The sequence below is a fragment of the Cyprinodon variegatus genome, unplaced genomic scaffold, assembly GCF_000732505.1.
Source record: "Cyprinodon variegatus isolate N-32 unplaced genomic scaffold, C_variegatus-1.0 Scaffold10, whole genome shotgun sequence".
NCBI classification, from domain to species: domain Eukaryota; kingdom Metazoa; phylum Chordata; class Actinopteri; order Cyprinodontiformes; family Cyprinodontidae; genus Cyprinodon; species Cyprinodon variegatus.
Genome location: NW_015150463.1, coordinates 2776608 through 2791822, shown reverse-complemented (window position 1 = coordinate 2791822; position 15215 = coordinate 2776608). Strand labels below are relative to the sequence as shown.

Genomic DNA, 15215 nt, shown 5'->3' with positions numbered 1-15215 from the left:
ATAGATATATAGATAGATATATGAAACATGCTTAACAATATGCTATACATGTGTATGTCATCGGCACAAACATGGATTGTGCAATTTTTAAATATTTCTTATATCTCTATATTCTATTTACAATCAGTCTTTTACAATAAGTCTTTTATGTCATTATTTATTGCCGATTGTTATCCTTTATTTTCGATTAGACTAAAACAGACAATTTGCTTCAGCAAAACGGTAATGCATATTAACAGCATGTTCACTAATTCACACAGTCCTAAAAAGTTTCAAGAAATTTTATTTGTTTAAGATAGTTTATATTAAGCTGTTTTCAACCACTTCTTTTCTGCCATTGCAAAATAGTCCTCCTGCTTTTTCATTGCTATTTACATGAAGTTTTCTACCTCTTAGCCAGATAAGATTTCAAGATCGTTTTTCCAACCTAACTTTGCTGGTAAACCAGAGCAATAAACTAGGTTTACTTCTTTTCTTGCTGGAGTGTAGGTTTTGTGAATGCTGCGAATGCTATGAAAGCCGGAAAAACAACAACATAGGATATACTTGTTTTGAAAATAAACACTAATCGCGAGTACTTTATGGGATTAATGATGTTTTTGATAAATAAAAGAAAAGCTTCACTCATGACATTCAGGATTGTTCAGAAAATGTTGTAAGCAGGAGTCCTGAATGCTTAAGGATGTCAGTGTTTAAATTGATGAATAAATGTGTTTTTGAATCAAACAAAAAAAAATATTTCATTATTCCCTGTCTCACCATGACTTTTCAAGGTGTTTTTTCTCAAGTCAAAGAATTTGTTCCTAAAAACTAATCAGTTAAAAAAACTCATTAATTAGAATTTAAATGTATTAGCGTATTTAATTATTACATGCAGTCCATAGATAGATGTATGCCTACTGTTGTCAGAGTAAAACACAACAACAAAACAAAGTAACAGTTGTGCACATGTTTTAACAAGCGCTACATAAAAAGCAGCTCTTACTAAAAAAAGGCCTGGACTTCCACAAAACCAGTAGTAACAGGAGTTTTCTAAACACGGTTTACACAATAAGTGGGTCTATACATTTCTGATGTAATTTAATGACACAGCCATGGTCAGGCATATGTGATAACTGCATACTCAGAGTTGGTGCTCATCTTGCGGCTGACCTCTCTGGGCTGGGGCACATGCAGTCTGTCAGCTGAACGCGAGGCCTGGAGGTGGCATCTTGAGTCATTTCCTCTCCACTGCACATGAACCAGAGGAAAACTGATGTTTAAAGATAAAATACTAAATCTCTACTAATGATCCTGCACATCAAAGGTTATATTATAGTTTACAACTTCTTAATAAAGACAAGTTACAGTTCACATTGACTCTCAAAGTTTAAACAAAACAGATTTTTGGGGGGGTAATTGATGTGAAAAGCTGTGTACACTTTTGTCCTTTAATGTCACATTCTGTACATTCTGTTCAGTGCAACTGATAAATACCTGAGCTAAAAAGTGTAACCCCCCCCCAAAAAAAAAAAAAAAAAAACAATAAAAAATTGCAATAATTAGGGTGGGTGTGGAAATCCTTCAAGTTATACCTTGTCAGTGGATGATTTGATTTAAAAACAACATTTAGCTTCTTTTTTTTTAATGGAAATCCATTAGAATACTTCAGGTACTAAGATTTTCAAATACTTTCTTACTTTAACAAAAATATTCAGATACAGTACATCCAATTGGGAGGGAATCTCTTTTCCACATCCCTCTTTTGGTATCCCACTTTGGTAAATCCACTAATGATGTGGGAATGCAGGTGAAGGGAGAGGTTACATTGAAAGAAACAATGGTTTCAGATGTTTTTTTACCCAGAGAGCTTGCGGATTAACCAAACCACCCCTGTTTCGGTCTCAGATGAAGACAGCAAAATAGCAAATGCTATAAGTTGACAATCAAAGGGCACAGAGCAGAATAGATCAACCCAGAATAATAAGGGGTGGCTATTTGATTTGCATCTGACTTGGTATGTGCTTATGAGGTTGGACCTCCATGCTGCTTAAATAAGTCAGCGCTCCACCTATAGATCGCTCTGGTGCGAGCCTATAGAACTGACAAAGATATGTGTCAAAACATTTTCAAAAAAACAGAACAAATTTGAGCCTTTTTAGTGGTTTACTTCAATACTTCAATACTTTATTTAAATATTCATTTTTCTTCCATCCACAAGATTTTTTTTGTCTTATGTCAGTAAACAACCTCATCCTGTACTCCTTACTTTCTCAAACCTAAATGTAAATTCTTACTTCTAAGAGCTGTAAGAAAACAAATCAAGAGCACCGAGAGAATCTGTGCAGTTGGAGTTTGTTTATAGAAAAACGCTGATAGCATCATGGGTGAAGACTAGGAAACATTGCAGATGATGGATCAGATGACATTCCACATCCATTGCTGCTTTATTAGGTTTTAAATTTACATGTTTATTATGTTTAAAATATGATTACAATTTTATTGGTATTTGCAGTGTTCATGCTGCAAGCTCTAAGAGTGTTCAGCTGTGAATGCAGTCAGTTGAAATCTAGATAAAAAAATAAAAATAAAATTAGACCTAGCCAGTAATTTTCCATTTTCTTTCTACCAGCACAGTGAACAAAGGAGAAAAATTAACATGTTCTTTGTGCATATGATTGTTTTAATATGACATTTTTTTGCAAAGAAATACTTTTTATCATCTCAGGCCATAAAAGTATTTTACATTTATAATTAGAAGTTATTTAGAACCAGTACTTTTTTTTACTTTTACTTAAATTAAGGAGGCGACAGTGGCGTTGGATGTACAGTAGGAGTTTGCCCTGAAATCGAAGGGTTGGCGGTTCAAGTCCCGACTCCGACTTTCAGTGTCATTGTGTCCTTGGGCAAGACACTTCACCTGCATTGTCTACTGATGGCGGTCAGAGGGCCCGGTGGCGCCAGTGTATGGCAGCCCCGCTTCTATCAGTGAGCCCCAGGGCAGCTGTGGCTACAATGTAGCTTGCCACTATCAGTGTGTGCGTGAATGGGTGAATGAATGTAGTGTAAAGCGCTTTGGTCAAGTCTCCTAACTTGAATAAAGGCGCTATATAAGTACATGCCATTTACCATTTCAGTCACTACCTTTCCTTTTAAAAAGTCAATTTTTGTACTGTTATTTAAGTAAAGAATATTTGTACATTTGACACTTGTGGTTTTAGATTTAGATAGATTTAGATAGGCCATTCCTGTTGTAGCCTTTTTTTGGAGGTTATTTTTGCTGCTTTTCTAGGGTTCATACTGTAGATAACGAGAAAATGCATTCATTTCTTTGTAGATATTGTGTCACTAATAATCGGAACATAATCAGCTTTAATGGCCATGACTGTGGCACAATCAAGGCTAACTGTTGGAGCTCTCACAGCGTTAAGACTTTCAGTAAAAAAACAAAAATAAACAAACAAAAAAGCAAATCAGCAGTAGATACTATTAATATTTTATGTTTTCCAGTTTCAGAAGAAGGTAATAAAGAGAAATTAAGAATAGGCTTGTTTATTTGTGCCAAACACACAAACATTTAGGCTCGTAATTATTGGTGGCGCTGGCGGATATACTGTAAGGTTTAAAATAATCAATTTAGTTCCCCCTCATTTTCCGTCTGACTTGAAGTTATTTTAATATTTTCGAGCAGCTAAACCAGAGATCTAGTTTCAGTCTGATAGACAATCAGCTAATTCTGAATTTGAATTAAAATTGAATTGCCAAACTTCCTGTTTTGTAGGTTGTTTTGTATCATTTGAGTGTCCGTTCGTATCAAGGATAGAGTTCTTGGTTGAATAAAAGCAGTTTTAAATCTGACAGAGGTAGGGTAGAACGGTGTGTAATTAAAAAAATAAATGTTGAAATTGCATCAAAAGGATTTTGTCCAAAAGTGAGCACACTTAAAGGACTAATGTCTCAGCATGATCTGGAAAAACTAATCCATGCGTTTATTTTTAGTCAAAATTGATTACTGCAACAGTGTTTTCACAGGTCTGCAGCTGATCCAGAATGCTGCTGCCCGTGTCCTCACTAAGACTAAGAAAGTAGAGCACATCACCCCAGTTCTAAAGTCCTTACACTGGCTCCCTGTATCTCAGAGAATAGACTTGAAATACTTATGTTAGTCTATAAATCTCTGAATGGCTTAGCACCTAAATACATCACAGACTTGCTATCAGTGTATCAACCCTCCAGACCACTCAGGTCTTCTGGCTCCAGCCTGCTCTGCATACCTAGAACCAGAACTAAACATGGAGAAGCAGCATTTAGTTCCTATGCTCCACTTAGCTGGAACAAACTTCCAGAAAACTGTAAAAGTGCGGAAAGCCTGAGTTCCTTTCAATCAAGACTAAAAACACATTTGTTTACGATTGCCTTCGACTGTTCTAGTTAAACAGTTCAACTGAAATATCATTAGTTCAACTTTTTAATTTTCTTTAGTCCAACTGTTTTTAATGTTCTTTTTTGTTTCTGCATTTTTTATTTTTTTCCTACTTGCTTTGAGTCTGTTTTATTTTTCTATGTTTTAATCATGTGAAGCACTTTGCATTGTCTTTGTACTGAATTGCGCTATACAAATAAATGTGCCTTGCCTTGCCTTGCCTACCAGGATATTATAATTATACTGGGTATATGTCACAATAGAATTGAAAAGTGTTTTGATTATGTATTTATCCAGAACTAACTTTTTCACTTCACAAAATTTGCTAGTTTTAAACATTTAGATCCTCTTTTCTTAAGTAACGTTGCCGATTAGTTCATGGATAAATTGCACCCTTTTCTGAGGTTTACCAAGATTTAACAGGAAAAGAGTTCATTAATTTTGGCAGTTAGTGATAAAAAGAGTTGATTTAGTATAAATGAACAAAGAAATCTCTGGGAAACTGGTGCTGCCATCCAAAAATACCTTAACTTGTAAAATAAGAAAATGTTTGGCAGTAAAATCACATGAACAAAAACGTTACTCCTTTAAAGTCTTACATCCAGCACACTGGATAGAATTTACGTTTTAACAGATTTTTCTTTAAATACATGAAAATTGCATAGATAAAAAAGCCCACAAAAAAGATTGTTGTGAAACCTTTCTACTCTAAAAAAGGTGGAGGTGGAATGATAAGCGTATTTGTAGGTTTGGGTTCATATTGTTTTGTCTCTTACCTCCCCTGCTCCTAAGTAGCCTGCCTGAGTGAGCTCGGGTGTACTGACCCCTCGGACGGTGATCATTATATCCGCGTAGGGAACCTCTGTATCCCCCTCATTGTCTGGGTGAAACACAACAATACATTTTCCAAATGAAAGGGAATCAACATTATGTCACCTATGATTCTGACAGTTCTGAGTGTTCCTCTTACCAGGTGGAGGAATCCGTAAGGTTATTTTCTCGCTTTGTGCTGATAATGTCCCTGCATGGAAAGTACAGAAAGGCTTAACTGCAGTGCTCTTATATTTATTTGTGTATTATTTGTCCTATATTTGCTTGTTTCACCTTTTACTGGAAGAAGGGCATTATATGGGGCTTGAGGTGAGCTGTAAGGGTTAATAATAATAAAAATTTATAAAACTCATTAATGAAATATGTGAAACATAAATTTTATTTGTTGAGTATGCAAAGATTTGATTAAAGACGAGCTTAGATGGTACTCACCATGACTTGGACACAGTCCGCTTCCCTAGAGTGAGAAGCCTTGTTATTGTAGTGCATCGCAAAAAAACTGGATTTTTTTCTCTTTTTCATTGAGAATATACAAGGTACTTTCTAACAGAATACTAAATGTTAATCACCTTTGCCTTTCCAGACCTGCTTGTTGCGGTTTACACACAAGAAGACAGCCAAAACAGTAAGAACCATGGCAACTGTGACGGTCACTGCTGCCAAAACCTTCATTCCATTAAATTCTCCTGTAAACATGAAGCAGATCCAGTATTGTTGATAACATTTGAATTGATTGTCTGTAGAAAGTTCTAATTTTTTGCTCTAAGTGCTTCCACACCTCCATTTGAAGTTCCTGGTTCAGCAGGAAGCGATGCTGAGATAATTAAGATAATTTCATAAAAAAATTAAGGAATGATCAATATTATTAGTGTTGCAATGGTTAAATAATTTGAATTAGACATTAGGAAATTGTCTCACTGTTTTTACGATCAATATTTGGGTTACTTGTCCAGTTGGAGAAGGTGTCTTGAGCTATAAAACAAGAAAACTGATTTTCACTTTTTTTTGTGAACATTATACATTTATATATTGAAATATTTATATATTGCATACCTTGAAGTCGAAGGAAAACAATGCGCACATATTCTTTTGTCAGGTTAGGGTCGTCTGAAACTTCTGTGTAGCAGCTGTAGTTCTTTTCTACATCTTGGGTGGAAATATTTACCAGGCAGATTGAAACAGTACAAAAGTTATTAGTTTTTGTTTTGTTGCAAGGAGAGATTTCCGACTCTGTCCTCCAGAAGCCATCCACAAATCCAGCTGAGCAATTGTAGGTGCAGTTCAGCATGAGATTGTCCCCCTGTTTTACCACTTTGTAATCAATAGAGACTTTTGTGTTTGCAGAAGTTGCACGCTCTGTTAAAAGAAGACAATTTAGTTACCAATTTTATCATGTTGCCTTGAAGATGGAACTATATCATGTAGGTTTTTACCTTGTGGTATCCAAAGGAAGAGCAGGATTAGGTAGACTGAGAACCTCATTGCTGCTACCTTTTTTTTATCTCTGTGCTCCTAGTATTTAAACAATGAAATGCCTTGTGTTTTTGCAGCCTGTTGTTGTGTGCACCTGCATATACCCACATATATGTTCTTTCTCTTAAGTTCGGGTGCAGGAAGTGGTATTCAAAAAGATTCAGGATGGTGTTAGACACTACACAAGTTTCCATACATCGTATTTGACTTCCTGCATAGAAAAGTTCAGTTGAAAATTTTCTTTTGAAAAAATGAAAGGGAAAATGCATCACGGAACATGATGACGTGGTACTAAAATATTAGCTGTAGATAAAAACCTTTTATCATTACATAAATACCAAATATGTTCATGCAGTTCACACCTGGCTGGGAAGAGACCACATTGCATGCTGATGCAGGAAGTCATTAGGGTGCCACTCTTTCTTGCAGCCTGGTTTCTGCTCCTGCAAAGGATGTGTTTAACTTTAAATCATTTAGTTAGCAGTTATTCCCCATAGAAAGCATAATGTGCTGTATTTGTATTTCTCAATTTCAAGCAAATATCTGATTTTTGACATCTATCATGTCTTTTTGTGTCTTCAATCACCTATTTAGAGGGAGTGATGGCTCATGAGTTACATAAATAATTTGTTGTAAGCTACTAACAATAACAACTAGGCTAGCTTGTGCGTTTTCTCATGCATAATGAAAGTCACAGCTACAGTTACAGAACCTAATTTCGCATCACTGTCAGCTTGAGTTACCACCTGGGAATCGCATTTCGTGCTCATTTCACTTTCAGGGAAACAGGCCTGTCACTTTCTTTCTGGCTCTTAACAGTTATCTTTGTAGGATTAAACCTAAAAGGTCTACTCTAAAAAGGGGAAAAAAACTGTAACATGAAAAGTTGCTGGATTAAAGATAAAGATATAATGCACTTGTGGAGGGAAATGTATTTTCTACCAGTTTGTGGGATTTTTCTGCTGCTTATGCAACCTGGAGCTGCTTCAGGTAATAAAAATAGCTTTGTTGTGTTCATTATTTCTTAAAGTGCATTTATCAATATAATGACCTATTTCTATTACTATGTGAGAAGGCCCAGAGGGGAGTGCAAATCTTATTTTTAGCAAAGAAGAAGATGATGTGTGTCCAGAGGGGAAGTACTTCACTCGGCAGCTTTGTCTAGACTGCCCATCAGGTCATTTGTAAGTTGTCTACCATATTATGGAACCAACTATGGAATTAGAGTTGTTTTTTATATCAAAAAAATGGTCATGAATAACTGATGTTGTTTTACCTACTCTATAGTTGCCCTGGAAATGTGTCTGCACCTAATCGATGCCCAGCAGGAACATTCAACCTCTACACAGGAAAAAGCAGCATGAATGACTGTAAGGTAAAACATCTATCCCCTATGTCTTACCCCAAAGGGATCATTGGCATTCAAGGAGGCATTTCCAAACGTGCCATACCAATAAATGTAGACAGCGAAAATAAGTATTTTATCTCTAAATAATTGCAGTTAAAGATACAGTGCTTTTGAAAGTGTTAACACTACTTCAACTTTTCCTTTATTTTATCATTCTACAATCACAAATTCTAATGTTTTATTGCTAATTGTCTAATGTATTCTAATTTTAATGGCTTTATGTCATATAAATCACCAAAGCAAAGTAATGCATAACAGTAGAGTAGAAGGAAAACTATAATACAGGTTTTTTAAGTCTGCAAAGTACAGTGTGTATATGCTTATAATCACCAATCTTTTATTTGATACCCCGTGACTAAAATCTAATGCAACCAAACTGCAACTGGTCTCTTTTGTAAACAATATCAAAAAGGTTAAGATATGGTGTGGTTTTAAAATAAATGTAGATTATTTTTATTAAAAAGAACTGAAATGTGGCAACCTGGTTCAGATGTCAGAAAAAAAACAAACTGTTCATTAGTTAGAAGACTAGCTCATTGTTTTTTGGAAAGATGCTTTATACACTATCAAATTATTCTAGTTAATTCAAATGAAAAGAAAACCAAAAGTGTCTGAAGGTAAAGAGTCAAAATCCATAGTTGGTTCCTGATTATTTTTTAAGAGTGCATTGGTGGACAACTAAGATCATAAAGACCATGAGTCCTAATAGTGTGTACTACTTATGGATCGATTTATAAAGGTAGTTTTGGTTGTTTTTTCACATTTTAATTTCAATATGAATGTTTTAACTATTTAACATTTGTTCCTGAAGGTATTTTATTAACAGAAACATGGTTAACTTGTTAGTGACATGATTATGTAAAAAAAAATATATGAGAGTTTTAACGTAAACATATATAAAAAAAAATGTGGCTGTGGTAATTTAAGGACAAAACAATATTTTTGCAAGGTTACCAATAGATTAGCTACAGGCGATATAAGGGGGATTTAGAGCATTCAGATACACAATGACAATTTTATAGTGTATATTTCTATGGTGTTATAAAACCCCTGAATAAACTAATAAACAAATAGTAACTAGTAGGTTGAAGGTCTTGTGTAACAGAGAGAAAAAGGATAAATATTGATTTACCAGAATGAAGGATAATTTAATTAACTCATTATTTATAATTGATATGTTATTGATCATTTATTTCGAACACTTAATAAAAAGCAAATATAAGTAAATAAAGTCATAACAAAACAAAACAAAAAAGAAGAAAAACAAAAAAAAAACATATGTACATCCCATCATGTTCGAAAAGGAGTAGGAAGAAGTAATAAAACTTAATGTTGTTTTATTACTTTATTATGTTCAGTAATAAGAGTTATTATTGATTTACCAAGTTAGACAACTTGTGAATGTGATCCTCTTATAGATAGTATTTTCAAAAACTTTTACGAAAAAAGTAAGAGGCTTACTATTAACTGAATTAAGTGAGCATTTTTAATCAAATACAGTTATTGTTGAGTTTTTTAAAAGGCAACATAAAAGCCAGTGAGGACCGTCTTTTGCAGTCTTTTAAGACACACTTTGCAACGTGGATTTAACCATATTTGGTGCATTAGTCATTTTTGATGTCAACCATTATTTGATCACAATTTATTACTAAATAGCTTACTATATACAACAAGAAAAAAAAACCTAAAAGGATGTTTGGGTCTAAATTGTGTATCAGTTTTGGTGAAGACTACCATATTGAGAGGACAATAATGAAAGCTCTCACTGCTTAGTAGGTGGTGGTGGAATCCGACATGCTCATAAAAGATGTAGATGTGCCTGTTGGTAGCCCGGATACTCCATGGTGTGGTTTTTTTTGCCCTTATTAGATATAGTTGTCTGATTGGTGCAGACAGGACTGGTTATCACTGTTATTAATTGTTTCAGAAAGAAATCAAAAACCTTGTTTTTCAATATATACTTATAAGGCAGTGTCTTTCAGAACCTGAGGCTTTAGCTCTTCTTCATGCCAAAAATACAGTAGTTCCTTTATTTAAGTTCTTGATTTATTTGTTCTGGATAATTGTTATAGAGGACAAAGTGACAAGTCATTAAACATCTTTTATTTACATTTAAATTGCACACAATCATTGTCTTTTTTTTTTGTTTATTAACACTTCAACACAGCCAATGTGACAGTTTTACATTAATTAGGCCATTTGTTTATTGTTGGTTTCCCTAGGTTACTGCTATGATTTCTCAGTTGCTAGAGTATATGTCAGACTGGTTGTTTGTTTTTGCCCATGCTTCTTCTCCTGAGGATCAAAGAAAATCCTGGAAATAGATCACTTTGCATTTATCTTCTCAATCAGCTCTATAAGTGTTGCAATTGTCCAAAATAATAGACATGTACACTCTCAATACATACAAGGGAACATGGTGATGTAATAATTCTATAAATGTATTTATTTTTTAGTAGGAAGAGGGAAAAGGGTATTGGAAGATTAAATGAAGTGAAATATAGAAGACTGGATGAAGAAAACTTGTTAGACGCTATACAAAAAGCCTTTGGCTGTGCTAGAAAGGGCCTCACAGTGCAATATAAAGATTAGCAGATAAAATGACCGTGATGATAAATCAAACATAAAAAAAAAATTGAAAAAAAAACATAAATATTAATGTGAATTTTATATCTCTAGCTTTAGTCATTCAAACAGTTATCCAGACTGTTGAAGCATTTTATAAAGAAGACAACTTTATAACTGACACACAAAGAGGAAAATTATTAAAATGATGATTGAAGAGGCACTTTACTTTGTTGTCTCAATGATGACCTTAAACATGCATCCGATTGGGGAAAGATATGGCATGACTGACTGAATATTTGCTATTTTCCCAAGAAGATTTGACAAAGGTTAGTCAGACTGAATTAATGCACAGCTGTTAGAGACATACACATGAAGAGATGCAGCTGAAGGAATTTGTACAAAGTTTGGACTAAGGAAGCTAAATACAAATAAATGCTAAATAACAGATTTAAATGTTTATAAATTGCCTTTGTGTGTTCTTATTTCTGGTTGCTTCATGCTGCAGCCCTGTTTCTCAGGCCTGATCAGTTCAGAGGACAGAGTGGATTGTCGGCTGTGTCCTGCAGGCTTTTCATGTGACCCGGCCAATGGAACACTATACTTATGCCCAGCAGGACAACATTCACCTGAAGGGGTCCTGCAGTGTCTGACCTGCCCTTTTGATTCTGTATGCACCTTTGGGCTCCCTTATAAGGTCACCATCAACCAATAAAGACATGAAAAGAATAGAAAATGCTTTTCCAGTTTGCCACAGACAAATAATTTAGTTTTATTCTATGTATCCACAGTGTGGACCTGGAAAGGAGCCCAACATGAATCACTCTGAATGTATTGAGTGTTTCCCAGGTTTTTACTCCTCTGTCTGTACTGTTCGGTGTCAGCAATGTCCAGCAGGTAGTACTGCGATGCGATAACATTTTTCTATCTGTTCTGTGGCTGTTATATTTTACAGTGAAATGCTATTAATGTCTTCCTACTGCTGTAGGAAGTTACTGTCCAGACAGTGGGATGTCACAACCACTCCTTTGTCCTCCTGGTTGGTCCTCCACACCTGGACAGACTTCCTGCCGTAGATGTAATGATACATCTTTGCTGTGCAGGGGAGCTCTGGCACCTAGCTGGACCCAATCTGTCCTCAGATCTGGTCAAACCAACACCTGTAGACCAGGGACATACAAACCGGAGAAGGAAGATGGAACATGTGTTACCTGTTCAAGAGGTTGGTGCTTATGATTTCATTGATAGCTGAGTTTTCTGTTCCTTAATAAAACCAAATATCTATTCCTTCCTGTTTTTCTCTTTGTTAGGTCATTACTGCGTGGGAGGTGTGGCTATACCCTGTCCTGCAGGGACCTATGGTCCTAAAGAAGGTCTGCAGAGACTGAAAGACTGTTTAATCTGCCCTGCTGGTACGGTACAAAAACAAAAAGCTTTCTTAATGATTTCAAGTCCAAATTTTTTTATAAGATCTACAGGTCTGAGATGTTCTAACTCCTTTGCATTTCCTCAAACCAAGAAGGAATACATTTTTTCCATCTTCAGTTACATATAGTACTATACAGGTCATGTCCTTTACAAAATGTTCTTATCTATAAATACTTTCCTCAAGGGTTTTACTGTCTGGAAGGTAGCTCACAGAGACCCACCTCCCAGTTCATGTGCCCACGGGGCTATTACTGTGAAGAGGGCACCGCCACCCCTCATGGGTCACCTTGTCCTGCTGGTACATCAGGAGAACAACTGGGTCAGACAAGTAGGGCGGCATGTAAAAGATGCAAAGAGGGACGCTTCTGTCCTGCAGGTTAGTCTTTGTTCTGATGGAAATCACTTCACTGGAGCAACAGATACTGAATTACAAATAGGATGTGTCCCAGATAGCAAAATCACAGTCATATGATAAAAAACCCACAAAGATAGAGAAAACATGGAAGCAAATATAAGCATGGTTTCTGTTTTTGTATCACAGTGTATTTGTAAATGACTTCATACAGGTTGAATGAGATCTTCCCAAATCCTTGATTATTTGTTTTACATTGAACAGGCTCTTCAGGTCCGGGTTTGCCCTGCGCTAGAGGAAGGTTCTGCCCAGCTGGTACATTAGAGGAAGTGACTTGTCCATCAGGCACCTTCACTCCTCATCAAGGAGCAATAAGTGGGTTAATGTGCAATTTAAAGGTATTGTGGAGGACTTTTAAAAGAACCGTCCTCTCCAAAAAAAATGCACGTGCAAGAGCATGCACGAGCCCATTTCTCCTCGAGCATGCCCTGTTTAAAATGTGCTGTTCTCATAGCTCATAATAGCTATGAGACTGTATAGTGGACTTTATAGCAAATTGAGTTAAGTTTTATCATTTAGACAGATGATCACTGCTTTTTGCTCCATTGGTCTTGGTAAATCTCAGAATGCTTTGCGAGGAGAGTTATCCGCACAAACCATTCTGGGATATATCTCCCTCTTCTGAGGCCTTTCTTTTCTTCTCATACAGTTCTTATTTATTTTTTTACGACCCTCTACCATTTTCAAAGAACCGCAGGGAGAAAGGTGAGCCTTAATGACTGTCTGAAACCATAGCTCACCACACATAAGTGCGCATGCGCAGAAAAAGGTTAGCTAACTGGGCGAGCACGTAGGCGGCCTGACTTAAACATATCACCAGAATATTTGACAGGATGACCATTTAAATAAACCACCCGGAAATAAAAGATCTTATATACCTTTAAGTCAGCAGTATACTTACAGTGACATATGAATTTGAAACTTTCAGGTGTTTTTTTTTAATAAGAAATGAATGTTAACGTTAGAATTTACTGTCTATTTACCCCAATCCCCAGTAGGTTAAAATTACTGCTACAGACTTAGGAGTCTTATTTTTCTCAAACTCTCCACTGATATTTGCCCATTGCTGCTAGAAAATAGTGTTGCTGCTTTTTGCAGCCATCATCATGATTTGAAATTTACAGGAATTAATTCAAACTGATTGATTTTATATTATGGCCCAGTGATTTAAGAATTGGACTTTAAAGCAAGCTTAATTTAAGGTTTATCACTTTCTTGTTTATGACAGGCATTAGTATCGATGGTTCTTGTTTTGATTGACTGTTTGATTGAGTGATTGAGTTTATTGATGTCACAGTATAGAAATTTGCTTGTTACATCAGCTCAAACAGTCAAAGTGTCATGATTGGTTTAAAGCTAAACCCACATGCAGAACACAAACGGAGGCTGAGTAAAAGTTTAACAGAGTTTATTGAAAAAGGTTTTCACACAAAGACATGAACTGGTTCAGGTACTGGTCCTGGTTGGGTTCACTGATGTCTGCAGAGACGGACAGTTTGATTAGCCAGGCAGTCAGATGATTAATTGAGTCTTTAGATATTTCAGGGTCTACCTTGAAGAAGTCCAGGCTTTTCTTGTGAGAGAGGGAACCGGTTGGGTCCAGAGACTGTTGGTTCAGCAGAGAGCACAAAGCAGCAGCAGCGTCTAGCTTCTGACTATGAATGGCAGACCTTGATCAGAGTTTCCAGCTCTTCTCTGAGAGCGACAGGAGAAAATCCAGATTGGAATCTTCAGGTTTGGCTCACCAGGGCTGGCAGGCAGGTTATCCAGAACTTCAGACTTGAGACAGGTTTCCTGTGAGCAAAGACAGAGGCAGATTAGAATCAGGTTTCTCTCATGAGATAACTAAGATTCCTTTAGGTAACAGAGGCTCAGGTTCGCTAACCAAACTAGGTCAACACTGCGGCGTTGAAGGAAGGTCTGGCAGCTGCTTATGTAGGGAAGGTCTCCTGATGGGCTGACGAGCTCCAGGTGTGCTGGAGGGCTCCAGCCCAGGAGACCCGCGGCGCACTCTGCTGGAGAAAGGTGGTACATCCCCAGATCCCAACACAAAGAAGAAGAATGTGCCAAAGGAAGAAAAAGGTGCATGGTATATATACAGTATATGTAGTGCATCCACATATGACAGTTTATTTAGGAGACTGGCAAATCCTGGCGACTCCTCCGGTAGGTGTTGGAGGAGAGTCAGCGGTCTAGAGATTGTTTGGCGAGTAATATGTTGAATTTAAAGGTGGTTTTGGCATAATCTGGTTTGTGAGTGGATCAAGACAATGGCTGGTTGTAGTGGGGGGTGTTCGGAAGATGAAAATATGGATACAGAATGGTCTAGGGTAGGAAATAGAAGAGAGGGAAGAGATAAAATTAAAAAGGGATTAAATGTTGGAAAAAGATCTCTTGAGGATGAGGAAGAACGAATTGAGACAAGAAAGAAAATTATGATGGAAGACTGTAAAGTCATATTGAAATTTAAGGCTGGACAGGATATGAGTGGAGTAAGTCCTATCACCTTATCGAATGGACTAAAGAAAGTTGTTGGAGACGTGGAGTTAGCTAAAATCCTGAGGGATGGAAGCTTACTTATCATTTGTAAAAATGCAGAACAAAAGAACAAGGCCCTAAAATTACAAATGGTGTGTAAAAGGGAAGTGATAGAAAGAAAGGTAGTTGGGGAGGAAAGAGGAGTGAAAGGAGTAATA

General features: G+C 36.4%; 2 protein-coding genes across 4 annotated transcripts in view; one reads left to right on the top strand and one right to left on the bottom strand.

Annotated features, from left to right (window-relative positions):
- Window positions 1–945: 945 nt before the first annotated feature.
- On the bottom strand, window positions 946–6826 carry LOC107087535. Of its 3 annotated transcripts, none has more exons than XM_015379175.1 (10): window positions 6667–6826; window positions 6287–6589; window positions 6152–6205; window positions 6012–6047; window positions 5803–5919; window positions 5666–5690; window positions 5507–5547; window positions 5373–5423; window positions 5227–5282; window positions 946–1230 (listed from the first exon to the last, which is right to left on the bottom strand). In XM_015379175.1, exons 1-10 carry the CDS (start codon window positions 6713–6715, stop codon window positions 1099–1101), a joined length of 864 nt encoding a protein of 287 aa, XP_015234661.1. In that variant the 5' UTR covers window positions 6716–6826; the 3' UTR covers window positions 946–1098. The 3 variants fall into 3 exon arrangements, with proteins under 3 accessions (XP_015234661.1, XP_015234642.1, XP_015234653.1); XM_015379156.1 differs by having other exon boundaries at window positions 5179–5282; window positions 6667–6822; XM_015379167.1 differs by lacking the exon at window positions 6012–6047 and having other exon boundaries at window positions 5179–5282; window positions 6667–6823.
- Window positions 6827–7526: 700 nt separating this feature from the next.
- The window catches only part of LOC107087616, an 80959-nt gene continuing 73270 nt past the window's right edge, over window positions 7527–15215 (top strand). The window contains exons 1-9 of the mRNA XM_015379293.1: window positions 7527–7696; window positions 7782–7890; window positions 7994–8081; window positions 11188–11376; window positions 11471–11576; window positions 11668–11901; window positions 11990–12091; window positions 12292–12483; window positions 12724–12834. Coding sequence (XP_015234779.1) covers window positions 7585–7696; window positions 7782–7890; window positions 7994–8081; window positions 11188–11376; window positions 11471–11576; window positions 11668–11901; window positions 11990–12091; window positions 12292–12483; window positions 12724–12834 — 1243 coding nt within the window. The 5' untranslated portion in view covers window positions 7527–7584. The remainder of the gene's footprint in view (window positions 7697–7781; window positions 7891–7993; window positions 8082–11187; window positions 11377–11470; window positions 11577–11667; window positions 11902–11989; window positions 12092–12291; window positions 12484–12723; window positions 12835–15215) is intronic.